Here is a 17,537-nt window from a genome sequence, read left to right on the forward strand (position 1 = left end):
CTTTCCTAGAATCTCAGCACAAATTCGTATCTCATCAATTTCCTTCTAGAGTTTACGCTTATTGAGCCACTCCAAGATTTGCCTTTCTGCAGCATGTTAAATTTAACTTTGATGAGCTTATTGATAAAAAGCGCTTAGTTGTCATTGTGCTTGCAAAGTAGACATTCAATAGCTTGGGGTAGAGAGACATGAATTCATATTGCTATTATAAGCAGCAACTAAAGTAATGCTTATGTATGAGCACTGTAGTCCTACATGCTAAATCTCATAAACCCAAAGAATCTACCGCCATTCAACCTGTGAGAGATGAAAAACGAACAACGTCGAGGCGATGACCCAACAACTTGAGACTCACGTTAAGTAAAGACTTCCGGTCTCGCGCAACTCAAAGACCTCTTTGCAGCTCACCCGGGGCGAGCCGGAGGCGCGCGCATGCGCAGCACCAGCGCGCATGCGCAGCACCCGCAGGCCGCTCCGCCTTCCCCTCGGCGCCTAGATTTACATCCGGGTTCTTAGGCTTTACGCTCCTCGCGCCGGCTGGTGTTTCTCCGGGCTGACTGGCTGCTGGTTGTTTTCGCTGTTCCAGCGTCAGAAGAGCCGGTGGGTCGGCAGGTGAGTACACGGGAAGGGCCTGGAAGGGGAGTCGGGCGGGGGCCCGGCTGTTTGTTGCACCCACCGGTGGGCTCTATGCGGAGACGGGGACGCCGGGCGGATGGGGGTCCCGGGAGCCTCCAACTTGACTGGTCGTCCTCTTCCGGACGGGGCTTTCCTGGCCCCTGCCCTTTGGCAGTCTTCTCCTGACACTTGTTACAAATTCGTAATAGTCATCCTCATTTGCATTCGTTAGGGTTTAAGGAGAGACGGGCCCAGCGGCCTGGCAGGTGAGGTGAGTTTGCAGCCCTCGCCTTCCGGGCAGGGACCACAGCCTTCTCTGCTGCTTCTCGCCTCTCGTCGGGACGCTGACCTGGACCCTGCTCTGAGAGCCCCCTTCCTGGTCGGGCTTCAGGAATCTTTTGAGGTCAGGTGTAGTGTGTTTCAGGGAAAAAGCGCAGAGCAGAGATTCTGTAAGCCTAGATTCCAGATTCTAGTACAGATTCTAAAATAGCTGTGTAACCCAAGTCGTCTAGAAGTTCCCATCCAGCTTTAAAGTTCAGGTTTGTGTTTGGCAGCTCTTTGTCCAAGGGACGCACACCCAAAATGAATCAGCACCAGAGGAAGATGAGGGCAGAGGTGGTGCTGTGTCATTTTTTGAGTGCTGTCGGGTCAAGATGTCAGAGAATGGTCGACTGCAGCAGCAATTCAGATGTGTGAGGATTGGCAAAAACTGGAAAAAGACACATTTAAAAATCTGAACACATGTGGCATTCTACTTTTCTCTGGGTGAGGTGATTCATTTGGGACTTTTAGAACTGAACTGTAGACTCGCGGAAGAGTTTAAGAAAGCAAACCGTGCCTGTGTTTGGTCTGAGAGGCTTACTTGAACCTCTGTGCAACGCAGTCGTCTTGTATGATGTTATTTTCCAAATGTATCCTGATTGTAAGAATCACCTGTGATATTTGTGCAGATTCCGTGGACCCCATTTCATATCTTTTGAAACACCATGTCCAGGGAAAGGTCCGGGGAATCTTTTTAACAGGCATCCTAAGTGATTCTTCCTTATAAGGCACTTTTGGGAAGCATGTATCTTTCAGTCAGATAGGCCCTCCACCACTTAATAGCTTTATAACTTAAGTAATAAACTTGTGAGTTGCACTTTTCTTTATCTGAAAAATGAGGATAAGTTCTTCCCCAGAGACTATTGAGTCTAAGCCCTTTGATAGTAGGATCCTTATCTTTGTCATTTTTGTGTCTACAGAGCTTAGTGCTTGGCATTTAATAGGCCCTCCCTCACAAGTGTGTTGAACTGAGAAAAGAAATAGCATGCCCCAAAACACAGAAGACACTTGGAAAGCTCGAATGCCATTCCTCCTCCTCACCTTACAGGGTTTTTTTTTTTTTTTTCTCTTTTTATCAGTAGTCATTTTACTGAATATCCTTATTAGAGATAAGTATATCTCTTGATGGCTAAAACAGCCAGGAAATGTTTCTGATTCTTTGGTGTAACTTTGAAATTGTTTCTGCCATTAGATTATTAATGAATTTAAATGGAGGCCAAGTCCATCTGTTGGACTGAATTCATGACTTAACTGTAAATTATTGTCTGTAAATGATATTTATCTCTTGTTATTGTGCCATAACTCTAGATCATGGTGATCGTAAGTTTTTGTTATGCCAGAATCTAAATCATCATGTTCTTAAGGACATATTTAGATTCAGTGTTTTCATTGTAATAAGACCTCCTGCTCCCACTAATGTAAAGATTTTGACTTCTGTATGTATGGTTTGTGGGTACAGAATTCAGGACTGCTGAAGCCATTTGTGAAAAGATTGGTGTGGGTAACAGATCCATTTAAGTATAATAAAACTAAGAATTAAAATCTGGGAATTATAGTTGTAGAACACATTGATTGTAAATGTTATAAATCTTGGCAGTATAAAATAATACATCTTACAGAAATCGGGGTGGGAGGAAGTGTAAGAATGTAATTTTCACACCTTTCATGGTAGTAGGTCAATCCACGTTGTCTAAAATGGAATCATATAGTTTTTAAATGATGCTGATCTCTTAATATTTGTATAATATTTTTTCTTAACCTTAGAATACTTTTAGGAACTGAAATTGCTTTTTGTGAATAATTTTTTCCCCCAGAGATCAGCAGTTTCTTTAGTTCACTTTATTTTCTTTTGCTTCTGTTTAATGCAGAAAGAATTCAATTCGTTATGCTTTTTGTTAAAAATAGCATGTCTAGTATGATCCCATTGTTAGAAATAAAAAAATAGCATGTCTAGTATGATCCCATTGTTAGAAATTATTTCTATACATCCTGTTTATATGTGTGCATTAGATAGATACCTGGAATGATGTATACCAAATAGTAATGAGCATTATTTCGGAGTGGCAGGATTTGGCTCGTTTTTTTTTTTAACTTCTTTTTATCTTTCTGTATTGATTGAAATTTTTTTAAGTGCAGGTATCACTTTTATACAGAAGGGAGGTTTGGTTATTACATCATTCATAGGGAGAGTTCTGGATTTTAGTAAGTAACCCAAAAGGTGCTGAGTAATCATTACTACCATGAATTTGCAATCAATAAATGAGTGCTGCTTTGTTTGCCTTTAGATTTGTTTTATGTTGCTTTATATAGTATACCTGTAGAGATAGTGCAGTGTGATGTCTTTATGGTAAATTTGCCTTGATATAAATTTCAGCTTTGTCACTTAGTAACTGTGTGAACTCAGTCAAATTGTGTCAGTCCCTCTACTCATCTATAACTGGATGTTGTATGTACTTCAGAAGGTTGTTGTAAGAATTAATATTTGTACTTAAATGACCTAGCCCACTGCCCAGAACTCAAAGTTCGTCCAAAAGAGAACAGCCATTATTACTATTTTAAAAGTACAGATTGTATTTGTATACATGCATGTCTTTCTCAAGTACTGTCCTTTTAAAAGTCATCAATGTATTTTACTTCTGTTTGACTGTAAATTACTTAAAGTGCTCTACAATGGAATTTTCTCAGGTTTGAACTTCTTGTCCTGGAAGCTGTGCATCACCATAATGAGGCTTGTAATTCTTGATAACTATGACTTGGCTAGTGAATGGGCAGCCAAATACATCTGTAATCGCATCATTCAATTCAGACCTGGACAGGACAGATATTTTACACTGGGTTTGCCAACAGGTAATGCACCATTTTTTTCCATATTAGGTACTCAAGGTTGTGGGATTGAAGGCTTTTTCTTAGTAAAATATATTTCCTGTTTATTTCTTGTCATATCACTGATTTAACATATTAGGATATCAAGTCAAATGTATAGATACAGACATATCTGGTATCTAAGTTTCATTACTATTTGTTAAAATTCTGTCTCACCTACCACTCAAGAATTGAAAAGGAAATAAAGCTCAGGTCATGGTCATGATATTTTTTGTACCTTTTTCTAGTAGTCTTTTGTTTGTATTTAGGGATGTTGCTTTCACTATTCATGCAATTTCTTGGGAGATTAGCCTTCTCATTGATCATTAAGAGGTACCTACAATATGTACTACTGCCTCTTAATTTTACCTCATATGCCTCATATTATCTTATTAGCCCTTTGCTATTTCTGTGATTATTTTCTATTTTAGAAGTATTACAGGTGAAAAATTGAAGACAGGTATGTCTTCATGACAGAATGAACATAAGCATTAATTATACACTTTATTGGATTTAGTTCTCGGTTAAGGTTTTTCTTAAAAAATAACCAAGTAGTGTCACTGATACATGGTACTTTATTTGATATTGTTGACTTACATAGGAAAGAGTATTGGACCTGGAATCAGAGCTGCTACTTTCTTGGTGACTGAAGGGCACTTATTCTACACCATAATCTTGTTTTCCTTACTTTTAAGGAAGATAAGGAAATTAATAGCTTACAGTGCTGTTTTGAAGCTCAAATAAGAGCAAGTCCCTTGTATACTGTAAACACTATGTAAATTTAAGGTTCTCTTAAGTGTGTTTTATTTAAACAGTATTTTTTCCTCTTGCTCCTCCCCCCATACATGTCAACTTTAGAAAAGCTACAATCATAATTGTTTTTCACTTGCATAATTTCCATGAAAGATACTGTTAGCTCACCAAGTTGATTTTTTGTTTGTTGTTTTGCTTTTTGTTTTTCGGTCCATGGCAGTAGGTGTTGGTAAGAACGGCAAAGAGGAATTTTTTTTAATTGTGCACACCAGAAATGGGCCCCCTCAGCACCCACAGTTCTGATATGTGAGCCCCAGTGGTTGAACATGCCCTCTGTATCAGTTTGCCTTCTGTAAACCTGGGCCATGCTCAGAGTAGCTGCCTTAATCACTTTGTCTTAATTATGAAGAAATAAGCAGTAATTTGAGTATGGGAGCAGAAAGGCTTCAGAGCCATAAACGCCAGCAGTGCTAAACATGTTTTTGTGTATTTTGATATACAATTCTTCTGCTTTATTTTGGATAGTATTACTGCCTAATAATACATCTGCCAAGGGTATATCTCTGGAAAACCTTTGTTAACATATTCTACTTTTCTCCTTCATTGACCAATGACAGTGTTAATCATGCCCCATCCTTACCTCCCCCCACCCCATGCTTTTGAAATTTGAACATACATTTCTGTAAACAACATGCTATGTTGTAATTACGCCCCACCAAGCACAATTCTGGGGAATATCTGTTCAGTATATATCTTTTTTTTTAAATTTTATTTATTTTTGGCTGTGTTGGGTCTTCGCTGCTGTGTGTGGGCTTTCTCTAGTCGTGGCGAGCGGGGGCTACTCTTGGTTGTGGTGTGCAGGCTTATCACTGCGGTGGCTTCTGTTGTTGCAGAGCATGGGTTCTAGGCGCACAGGCTTCAGTAGTTGTGGCTCACAGGCTCTAGAGCGCAGGCTCAGTAGTTGTGGCGCACAGGCTTAGTTGCTCCGCGGCATGTGGGATCTTCCTGGACCAGGGCTTGAACCCGTGTCCCCTGCATCGGCAGGCAGATTCTTAACCACTGCACCACCAGGGAAGCCCTGTTCAGTAATATATTTATTGAAGTGATGTTGACAAACTTGATATTTAAGGGCCTGCATGCTGTGGGCCCAACCTGCCTCCCAGACTTATTCCCACTATTCCTCTACACTGAATCAGGGTAGGCAGGTTACACGGCTTGTAGTTCAAAGAAAAGACCTGAATTTGCTGGCTTTACTTTCATTCATGTTGCTAGCATACTGTATAATAAGAACTTTATGAGAATCTCTTGAATATCTGGCTTCACTGCCGTGTGTGTGATATTTGGCACATTCCTTAATTTTTTTACCCCAATTCTTCCACCTTCACAATGGGAAAGATAATGCCAATTTCCCAAACTTGTGAGATTTACATTAGCTAATGTATGAAACACCAGCATAGTATCTAGCACATGGTAGGCATACAAGTGTCATCTCTGAACCTCCTCCCCCATCTTTTTTCTATTTTCAATTACAACTTAACCCATTCTTTGATTGTGGGAGTTTCACTTCTTCAAAGACTCAGTTGAAATGCCATCTTTCATCCTTTCTCCCACAAGCAAGACTATAGTGTTTTCTTCTTTGATTCACTATACTGCCCCAGACTTCTTATAGGTTATTTATATTTTTCCTTGTGTTATAGTTACTTTGTACTTGTCTATCCGTATTCTGTGAGTTCTTTTAGGGTAGAAACAGTCATAATCTTTGTTTTATCTGAATCATAGTAAGCACTTGCTAAATTAGTTATGTTAGTAAATGAGTATTGCAAAGCAAATATATTAAAATGAAGTTTCTTTTACCAGTTCACCGTGTACCATATCTTCCATTGATTTTTTTCTATTCAGCCACTTTGATTAAAAAGTAGAAAATGAATGTGATTTTTATCACTATTGTGACAACTTCTTTTTATATTCATATGTCCTTAAATTACGGAGGGAGTCCTATAACTATTCTCTTGACACTGAAAGATACACACAGAAAATTTGTTATGCTTCTAGAAAAGGAGAAAGAAGAGCATACTTATCCATCTTTCATCTAGGTTTCATGTTAGTGGGCTGTAGTTCTTTGAGAATTGTAAAGTTTGACCACATAAATTTTAAATTATTAATGACAATTTAAAACAATATGTGTGCTTAACTTTAAGAAAACCTATTAGTCTTCTGTTCTGTGAACCTGTCTGTGTGATATTTAGCCACTTCTATTATTCTGTCATCTTAAATGAGAGTCAGTTTTTTTACTACTCTGGATTTTTTTTGTATTAGTTGTTTTTTTGTTTTTCTGGTGGTTTTTTTTTTTTTTGCCAGAGACTGCTTAGTTCTGCCATACTTCTCCCTGCCTCTTGAGTAGAAATTTTGTGTTTGGGTGTTTTATTTTGTTTTGTGATGGTGGGCGGACTAGAAACCAATACTCTGACCAAGATTGTGTGGGCCAGGTTGCTTGTTGTAAGAATGTAGTCAATCTAGTCTTCGAATTTGTAGTTAAAATGAAAAAATACAGCAGATTTAAAAAACAAAGGGAGGCCATCCTCAAGTGGCTAAGTTCATTTATCTTTATTGTGTCGTTTCATGGAGCACTATCAAGCAGATCTTAATTTCATAAAACATAAAAGAATCACATTTATAAAACAATAACATTAAGAACTCAGATGAAGTATCCAAAGCCAAGATCCCATTTCCTAGAAATCATTTTACTTTATACATTTTAGCTGATATATGCTGAAAATAACACAAAATGAGAAACAGGAGCTCCAGTTAAAAACTTAAAGGATAAGCCTCCTCACTCCATCCTTGCCACTTTCTATTTTGAAAGTAGAGGCAGTGTTTAAATTCAGCTCTGGTTTCACTTTTGATTTCATTGAATGGTCAATACTTGACCTATTTATGTAGCATTTATGCTACAAATCCCTCTCTAAATAGTTTTTTCTCTAAAGGTGGGACGTTTGTTTTTCTTCTAATTCACATGTGCTCTCTAGAAGTTTCTAATCCTGGAATATACACCATTAATTCCAAATATCCAGCGACACAAGAATAATTTTCCAAGCTATAATTTCTGTTGACAGATTCCCAGCTTTATTCAGCAAATTCCAGTTTACTAAAATTTTAGGTTACCTTGTAGAGAGACTAATTCAACATATATTTGTTAACTGAATGTGTATTTAAATTAATAATTGTTTGCCTAATAAATTAGAAATATAAAATACTATTAAGTAAGAAGAGAATAAGGTTAATATAAACTTTTTTTAAAATTAGATTTTCAAGTTATGTTAGAAAATGGAATGTTTATCTGTTTTAGGGAGTACACCTTTAGGATGTTATAAAAAACTAATAGAATATCACAAGAATGGAGACCTTTCTTTTAAATATGTGAAGACCTTTAACATGGATGAATATGTAGGTAAGCTATATTATTTGAATATATTATTTGGACATGTTATATTTTTAAAAAATTAATATATTGAGAATATTAACATTATTTAAATTTGTTTTGAATGTAATATGAATATATTTCTAGAGTATAATGTATTACCTTGTAGTGGGGTTGGGAGTTTATATAAAAAAAACTATTTTTGTAATGACAGCATGACGTAGTAGAAGGACCGTGAGACTAGAAATGAGAAGATTTGCATTCGTCTTCAGCTATGCCACTTACCAGTCCTGGCTCCATCGACTTTGAGCCAATTCATTCACATTTCTCATTCTCTCTTTTTCTCTTTTTCTTTTTTTCTTAAGGCAAAGTTAAAACCAGTGTTGTTGTGGGGATAAATGAATTAATATGTATGTAAAAGTAATTAGTAAAATATTTTTTAAATATAAGGCTATTTGTAGCCTTGAAGCTTTTATAATTTATTGATTGTGACCTTGCTTAACTAGAAAGATCAGTGATATATATAAACTCTGTGTTAAAATTTAAATTTTATAGGTACACATTTTTAACAGTAGCCTGAGTCATTGTCAAAGAACTGTCGTAATTTAGTATACCTTGCATGTAAATAGGAATAACAGAGGAAGAACGTAGATCAAGATTTCAGTTGTGTGGCCATTTAATTTATGTTGAATTTAACACATAAATCAGTCTTATTGGTTAAAATTTTGTATTTGAGAAGGGGAATATAGTGATTACATGCACATGAACTAGACTTCTGTGCTCCAGCCCCTTTGTGAGCTCTGTGACCCTGGGAAAGTTACTTTTCTGTGTTTCTGTTCATCTATAAAGTGAGATTGATAATAGTTATTTCCATAGACATTGTACACATTAATTAATACATACATGTACAGTGATTAAAATAATGCCTGGCACATAATAAGCATATATTCCGTATAAAAATGCTTTTAAATTGAATATGGTATAGAAATGTTACATATTTTAAATAGCATTTATGGCTTAATCAGAAAAGTAAACTTTAGATTTATTTCTGGAAATAGTTACATTTTTATTTATTAACTTTGTATTTAGGACTTCCCAGAAATCATCCCGAAAGCTACCATTCTTATATGTGGAATAACTTTTTTAAGCATATTGATATAGATCCTAATAATGCTCATATCCTTGATGGGAATGCTACAGACTTACAAGCAGAATGTGATGCATTTGAAAAGAAAATAAAAGAAGCTGGAGGAATTGATCTTTTTGTTGGAGGTACGTAAAACATTTTGTCATTAATCATTTATTAATATTTGAACTAGGTGCTTTAAAAAAAAAACTTACCTTCGTGTAATGTAAAGAACATCTGTGACTGTCTGTAATACCCATTTATTCAGCTATTGATTTCTATTTTACTTTATTTTCATCAAAAAATAATCTTAATGTTGCAAGTGGGGATTGTTTAAATTATGGCTTGAGAAATAGGTCCTAATCCCTGCCTAATTACCTCTTTAGAACTGATAGTTTACCACATCTTAGAAAACGAGTGATGTTTCTTTTCCTCAGTGATACTCTTATTCTTCTACTGTTTCTTTAAAACCCCAACCCAGCTTTCTTATCAAATTACGGCGTTAAATCTCTGAAAGTCTGCATGTGGAACAGGTGGATTTTAACATTTCTCTACTGATCATTCAAATTGCTTCATTTCACTAAGAAATCAGTTAAGAATGTAAAATTTTTATCATCAGCCTTTAGTTAATATGAATTAAGCTGTATAATTGTCTTAATAAACTCTAAAGTAAATGTTTAATTAACTAAATTCCACTTGAAATTTATATATATACGTGCACACACAAACATACATATGTGTATGTATATTGTGTGTTCATGATCTACCATTGAAGAGGTGAAAGAATCTCTTCCTTTGTAATGACAATACGGTTTTCTGCTATCAGTATGGAGCATATGAATAGTACATCATCTAAACTGAAACCAAAATTGTTTTTTGCCAGATTCTTTAGTATTCAACTAAACATGCTAAAGCTCTAAATTAACATTAGATATATAGAGATAGATATATCCATTAGATCCAGGTATATCTTACAATTAATTTATTAGAAGACTGCTCAAAACTATATGAATTAGATCTTCAATAGACCTGTACTAAGGTTAATTTATGGTTGAGGTGGCCAGGTATTGTAGAGGTGTTTGGTTGCCTTTGGAGAAAATTCGGTTTTATCGTCAGACAAAAATTAGCATCCTGTTTTGGCCACTTACAATCTGTAAGATCTTAGGAAATTTATTGATTTCAGTAAACTAGTTCAGTATACTAATTCAATATAATTAAGTTATTTGTAAAACAAGATTATATTAACCATTTCAGAATTGATGAGAATTAACCACATTATAACATGTATAAAATGCCTTGTGCATTGCTTGGTATGTAGTTGGTAATCCATTAAGTGTTACTCCACTCTGTCTCTGAGATGTAGTTTCTGAAGTAATTTTTCCTTAGTTCATTGAATGTCCTGCTCTTTTACTGATTTACCTCTAAGGGTATCCAGCAAGACTGAAGTTTTTCTCTTTGAGGAAATTGTTATCTCTACCTAGCAGAACTAATATCAATTACTTTCTTAAATAGACAGTCTAGGATGGTTTTTTTATCTGAGCAAGAATCCAAGTTAGACTAGTTTGCTTTTCAAAATAGACAGTATCTATTTTTTAAATAAAACTTGCTGATATTACTTCACTATTCCTGGAAAACATTTGCATTCCAGTTTTGTCCGTATTGCTCAATTCTGAGATAATTACCGTTTGCGCCTACCAATATCAAGGCCAAGGCAGTAGATATTTGAAAATGTTTAAGGAGTGCGCTACCCATGCATTCTTTAGATTTTCTAAACTCTACCAAAATCAAGTAGAATTACTGTAAAATAATATACCTAAACTGTTTATCTTAGTTATATCAAGAAATATTTTCACTCATTTACCATTATACAAAAAGATATGCAACTATTAAAACTTCAGTATTAAAAATGGCTGAATGGATAACATAAATAGTATTTTTTTACTTCTTTATTTGAGGACTTATTTTTTCCTGTTAATTTATTGACCTTACATAAGGATTCTTGTGACAAATCCCTTGGGGTCTCAATGCCAGGAAGGAGAATTTACTTGGGGGAAAAAAAACTGATAAGAGCTCTTTAACTCCATTTTGTCCTTTTGCCTACTTTCCGGAAAATATTTTAGCTTAATGTAATGTTTAAGGTTTAATCTCCCTTTTCAGAGATTTATAGTAAACTTTCTTCTTTCCCCATAGCTTTAAGCCACTTCTTGTTTCTTTATAGCTAAAGTTTTTCAGTGCATTTCCTCACAATAACTCACCTTAGTTCTACCTTTGAAACTAATGGAGCATAATCATAATTATTTATGTTTATCACTGACTCTTACTACTAAAAAGAACTTTATTTTGTTTTTTAACCAATTTTTGTCTTAAACTTCCTGTAGTTCTCCCCTTGCAAAAAAATTTAACAGGATTTCCTTTCCTCTTCCATTAACACCTTCATTGTAGTCGTGGGCTAATCCAGGGTCTGACAGTTTATATTTATTATCGAAGGGACATATAATTGTGTATAGGGAACGGAGGGTTGGCTTATTACATTTTCTTTGAACTTTCCCCTGTTTGGGATACCCTATTATTGGATCTGTCTCATGAAAGAATCTCATTTGATTCTTCACCTTTGTTGATCTAGGTTGTTATCATTGGATATTCAAGATGAGGCTTGGTATCTGGGTCTTACCACTTACCCTTCTTTTGTTCCAGGGTTTGGTTAATAAAAACACTAAGAACTGAGCCAAATGGGATCAAAATATCAGCTTTATTAAAGGTAAAGTTGGATTAGAGATTGCAGGTTGGGCTTGAGGCCAGAATGGGGTTTCCTACTCCTCCCCTCTGAATTTGGAAATAGTAAGATCAGAGAAGAGCTCCAGAGTATTAATCCACCATTGCTCACTCCTGGGAAATGGAGCAAGAGTTCCCTTCCCTCTATAGAAAGGAGAAAGGAGGAAATACATACTCAGAAGTTCTTCATCTGATGACAGAATTGTTGGGAGAAAGAATAAGGTGTATCATGCAATTCCTGATCCATACCCAGCAATAAAGTACACAAACATGGAAATCTATAAATAGACTCTAAAAGCATTATTAACTATAAAATTATCTTAAGATAATTTGTGTTTAAAAGGTAAAAATAAGACACTGGGGAAATTTTTAACCCTTTACTTTGGTTACACGATTAGATTCTTTGATTTGCAAGTAAATGTAGTCTACTAATGAGACTAAAAGTGAATTTATTGGAATAATTCTGGGGTAACTCACAGAACTGACATCAGAGTTGGAAAAAACAAGTCTTTAAAAGAACAAGAACCAGGAGCCTCAGATGAACTGAAGCAGGGACTCACCTGATCCTCTCCTGCAGTGCTGTCATCAAATGCCTCAGCTCTAGATGCCTTCTTTCTTTCTGTGTTCCTGGTCAAGTTTCAGATTTACAGAGAGAAATTCTGATTGTTTCAGCTTGGCCTAAGTACTTGTCCTTAGATCACAACAGTTCTGCCTAAACAATATGAGATATAGGGTGTTATGATTGGTCTAGCCCCTGTTGTGAGGGGAGCAGAGCAGGGTAGAAGGGGGCAAAAACTGTACTGAACATTCTGAACAATACCAACCATCCATTCATTTATTCAACCATTATTTATTGAGGGCCTCCTGTGTGTCATGTGTTCTAAATAGTAAGGATACAGTTATGAAGAAGAGAAAGTCTACTCTCATGAAGTTTACTTTCTAGCCCATAGAACTATAGACACAGGAAAGACACACAATCCAGACTCAGAGGTTTTAGAGATGTTTCATAAAGGTGTTGATTATCTCGGGCCTCCCTGGGGCGCAGTGGTTAAGAATCCACCTGCCAATGCAGGGGACATGGGTTCGAGCCCTGGTCCAGGAAGATGCCACAGAGCAAGTAAACCCGTGTGCCACAACTACTGAGCCTGTGCTCTGGAACCTGCATGCCACAACTACTGAGCCCGCGCACCACAACTACTGAAGCCCTCACACCTAGAGCCTGTGCTCAGCAACAAGAGAAGCCACCGCAGTGAGAAGCCTGCGCACCGCAATGAAGAGAGCCCCCGCTCGCCGCAACTAGAGAAAGCCCGTGCACAGCAATGAAGACCCAACACAGCCAAAAATAAAATAAATTAAAAAAAAAAAAGGTGTTGATATCTTAGTCTACACTTAAAGACTGAATAAGAATTAACCATGGTGTTTAGAGTTCATGATTATTTTTAAGAAAATTTTATAAGGCTTTGTAAAACATTCTGAACATTTTAAAAATATAATTTTATATCAGGAAAAGCTCAATTTTTGATAGTTACTGATAGTAAGGGAATGTATTGACGCTTCTCCATCATGAACCATTCCTGATAATTTCAGCTTTGCTGTACACTTGTGTGACCCAAATCAACGGTGAGACCACTAATACTGATCTTTGAGGACCTTCTATTTTTTTCTGGAACTCTTTTATTTTCCTGGTTCCATCCTTTCCTCCATAGAGACATATAAATAAAAATATTTAGGTAGATGTATACTTAAGAGGAAAAGCAGAACAGTTTTACAAATCTAGAGAGATAAGCGTATCTGTGATTTAAAATAGACAAGCATATATATACTTAATAGTGGAAACAAACCATACATATTAACCACATATAGGTCTGGCTTTACGTACTAGATTAAAAATTAATCCTATATTGTTAAAAATTCCTAGATTATTGTGCTTTGGTAGTTCATATTTGCTTCCTAAGGTTTTCAGTTCTTCCTTCTTCATTCAAAACCAGGTTACTCTTTGTCATATTTTACTTTGTTGTAGCCTGGGAAAAAGTTGTTAGAATTGTGTGTTAAGAGCCAATAAGATACACCTATATATCATTAAATATGCAGAATATAAGTATAACCAGTATTTTGATCCAGAGAACTTGTGGGGTTTTTTTTTTTGATTGAAGTTGCCAGAAATCTGACTAGCAAGTAGGGTCCATGTATATAAAACTTGATTTACTTAAGCCATAGAAAGATTCTTGATTTTATGAAAAGATTTACCTCCAATTTCCTTCAAATAAGAAATGTCATATTCTTATCTATATTTTAGAGGCAGTCCTAGAATATTTCAGCTGGCAGTACATCTCCTTAAAGCAGAGTTTTCAAATTGTGGTTGTCACATATTATTAGGGCATGAAATCAATATGGTCAGTCACATCCACCATTTCCCTTTGTACGTTTTGTTAATGAAACAAAATGTAATCAAAAATAGCTTGAATGGCTCCTCGTAAGGGTATTATTTCATGCAATTCTTGTTTTAATTGTTTATATGTGTACTAGATTGCAGTGTCAAATGTATTTCTTGCAGTAGGTTGCAGTCAAAGTTTGAAGAAAACTACTGCCTTAGATAATATCTTGTCCAATCTAAACATTTTTATAAGTGAGGAAACTATACTACAGGGAGGTCCAGTAGTTAACTGCCCCATCTAGACTAGAACCAAGCAAGTTAAAGTGTGAATATAAAGACCACTGGGTTAGGAATCAGAAGATTTAGATTTGAGTTTTGTCTTAGTATTTACTAAATTATTTACCTTGAACAAATCATATATTATCCTTTAGCATCAAAGTTTCCTTTTGAGCTTAAAAAAAGGGGGAGATGAGGTAAATAGATATGGTTAATCTGACTATGTCACAAGATTGTTAAATATATGTGTTGTTGAGAGGATGCATGTGAAATTGCTTTATAAAGTATTATTATAAAGTGATACTTAATTTTGCTGTTAGAATCATGCTAGCTCAATGCTAAGCATATGGAAAACATTGAAATACTTGTTGAATCAAAAACAGGAACAAATCTTTTACTGCAGCATTAGAAATTCAGCTATCAAATAAAACAAGGTAAGCGTGTTTATGACTATTTCTTTGGTCTTTAAATCATGTTGAACTTTGAGAAACCTTATTTACTTATGTATATATGTGTGTGTATATGTATTTCTTTTGAAAGGAATTGGTCCAGATGGTCATATTGCTTTCAATGAGCCAGGATCCAGTTTAGTATCAAGGACAAGAGTAAAGACTCTAGCAATGGACACCATTTTGGCAAATGCTAAATATTTTGATGGAGATTTATCAAAAGTGCCAACTATGGCTCTAACAGTTGGTGTGGGGACAGTGATGGATGCTAGAGAAGTAAGAATTAAATGTTCTTTGATGTTTTTCCTTTGATGTCTATAGACTTTGGAGAAATTGTGGTGTCAAATAAGTGCTATTTTGGGTTAATCCTATTTGCAGTATAAATTGTTGTCTGGCTTTCAGTAATTTCTTTTAGGCTCATTGCCATGTTTAGAATTCAAGTAAATTAAGTCTTTGGAGCTGGAAACTAAAAATTAGGCACCATCTCTTTTGGGGTACTGCTTTACTTGCCTCTTCTTCTTTCACAGTTTGAGGTCCTAAAATCACACTGATCATATAGTCTTGTGAAAGGACTGTTGCAACAAAGATGCAGTCATAATTAACATTAAACTGCTTTTGGAGGCTTAGGATAATTTAGTGTAATGTGATTCTTGACTGTAGGAGGATAGCTCAGTTGGTTTCCAGTGGAAAAAGAACCCCTTTAGGGCTGGATCTGTTCTGAATTTGGTATGTTTAAGAAGGCAAGAGTTCTGAACAGTAGACTCAAATTTTTTAGTTTTTAATTGGGCTGTCATTTCCTGCCCTGAGAATAACAGACCAAATTATAGTCAGATCATGATTATAAGTGGTTAAATTATATGGAAACCCAAAACTCCATTCCCTTCTGGCAGCAGGATTGGACAAGTTCAGAGGAAAGAGTACAGACAAGGTATGGTGAATGAGTAACTGATCTTAATGTAAATATATCTAGACTTGAATGCACAAATAGAACTGTCATTCAAAATGGAGTTTTACATCTAACGATAATTGGTTTATGAAAAAAGACCTTTTAAAGACTGAAATTTCATAGTAAATAAATTGAAAAAAATTAGAGCAATCTTAGTTCTAAAATATGAAAGTTATGCAAAACGATTTCTTACATATAACAAAATTAAAGTTACAGTGCAACTCTTATGCTAATTCTTAGAATTAACAGTATTCAAACATTGATTTTGTTTCTTTTGTTTGACTTTTCCAACAAAATTATATGATGCTATTCACCTCACAGTATTCATTCCCAGCATGACTGTAAAGAAAATTATGGCAAAACTTTTATTATTTAGTAGTTTTCCCAAGGACTTTAGTGCTTTATTATAGTTGATGTACAATACTGTTAGTTTCCAGTGTGCAGCAGAGTGATTCAGTTATATATATATTTTTTCAGATTATTTTTCATTATAGGTTATTACAAGATATTGAATAGTTCCCTGTGCTATATAGTAAATCCTTGTTACTTATCTGTTTTACGTATAGTAATTTGTATCTTTTAGTCCCGTACTCCTAACTTACCCCCTTTCCCGTTGGTAGCCATTAGTTTGTTTTCTATGTCTGTGAGTTTTTTTCTGTTTTATGTAGATTAACTTGTATTGTTTTTTAGACTCCACATATAAGTGATAGCATATAGTATTGTTTTTTTCTGTATCACTTACTTCACTTAGTGTGATATTCTTTAGGTCCGTCCATGTTGCTGCAAATGGCAGTATGTCAATCTTTTTTATGGCTGAGTAATATTCCAGTGTGTGTGTGTGTGTGTGTGTGTGTGTGTGTGTGTGTGTGTGTACGTACACCACATCTTCTTAAACCAATCCTCTGTTGATGGACACTTGGGTTGTTTCCATTGTCTTGGCTATTGTCTTGCTAGATTTTTCATAGCATTCTTTTGAAACAAGTATCACATGATTATACTTAATGACTTTCTTTATCTTCAATTTTAATGGGCTTCATGTGTACACATTTTCATCTGCCAGTGGTTTTAACTGTGATGTGAGCTGTTCTTCAGTGTCATTTTCAATAACTGCAAATATATTTAAAATTTAAATCCATGTGTGGGACAGATGTCACTGTTGAGTGGAAAGTAGGTTTGAATGGGAGACAAATCTTTAAGTGGTCAGTGCATCAATAAGTATCTTCACACTTTGGCAACTCAGATAATGAGGCCCTTCTGTACAGACCCTGGAAGGGACAACCCAGAAGTTATTACAGGTTTCTTAAGACTTGGGAATTGTCCACTAGGTAATGAACCACACAAGTCACTGCCCTCAGTTTTCACTCCTTCCTTGCTTTGAGGCCTTACATTGATGTTAATTAATTGTGAAATGTTCTACTTCTCTAGCCCTTGCTTAGCTAAAATGGCACCCGTTTTCAGCTTTCAGAGTTCCATTTTCTGACCATAATTCTTATAATCAAAATTACTTTCTTTTATTCTTTTACCACAGTTTTTGTTTATAGCACTTTTTGCAGTTTATAATTGTTTCTGTATGTTTCGTTGTTTAATACCCTTCCTCATTAGTTTATAATCTCCAAGTGTTTATG

The 17,537-nt window shown here is 35.5% G+C and overlaps 1 protein-coding gene across 6 annotated transcripts in view; it reads left to right on the forward strand.

Moving 5' to 3' along the window:
• The first annotated feature begins 498 nt into the window (after positions 1 to 498).
• GNPDA2 (glucosamine-6-phosphate deaminase 2) overlaps positions 499 to 17,537 on the forward strand; it is a 28,846-nt gene continuing 11,807 nt past the window's right edge. For 5 of the 6 annotated variants that reach the window (XR_011246484.1, XR_011246486.1, XM_069540694.1 and 2 more), the window contains exons 1-5: positions 499 to 612; positions 3,622 to 3,783; positions 7,898 to 7,999; positions 9,059 to 9,241; positions 15,058 to 15,242. Coding sequence is in view for 3 of the 6 variants with exons in the window: in XM_069540694.1 (XP_069396795.1) it covers positions 3,660 to 3,783; positions 7,898 to 7,999; positions 9,059 to 9,241; positions 15,058 to 15,242 (594 nt within the window). In the remaining 3 variants the exon portion in view is untranslated. Of the gene's footprint in view, positions 613 to 1,130; positions 1,381 to 3,621; positions 3,784 to 7,897; positions 8,000 to 9,058; positions 9,242 to 15,057; positions 15,243 to 17,537 lie in introns of those variants that run through there. The other variant, XR_011246485.1, reaches the window with a different exon arrangement.

The sequence above is a fragment of the Delphinus delphis genome, chromosome 5, assembly GCF_949987515.2.
Source record: "Delphinus delphis chromosome 5, mDelDel1.2, whole genome shotgun sequence".
In the NCBI taxonomy this organism is placed as follows: domain Eukaryota; kingdom Metazoa; phylum Chordata; class Mammalia; order Artiodactyla; family Delphinidae; genus Delphinus; species Delphinus delphis.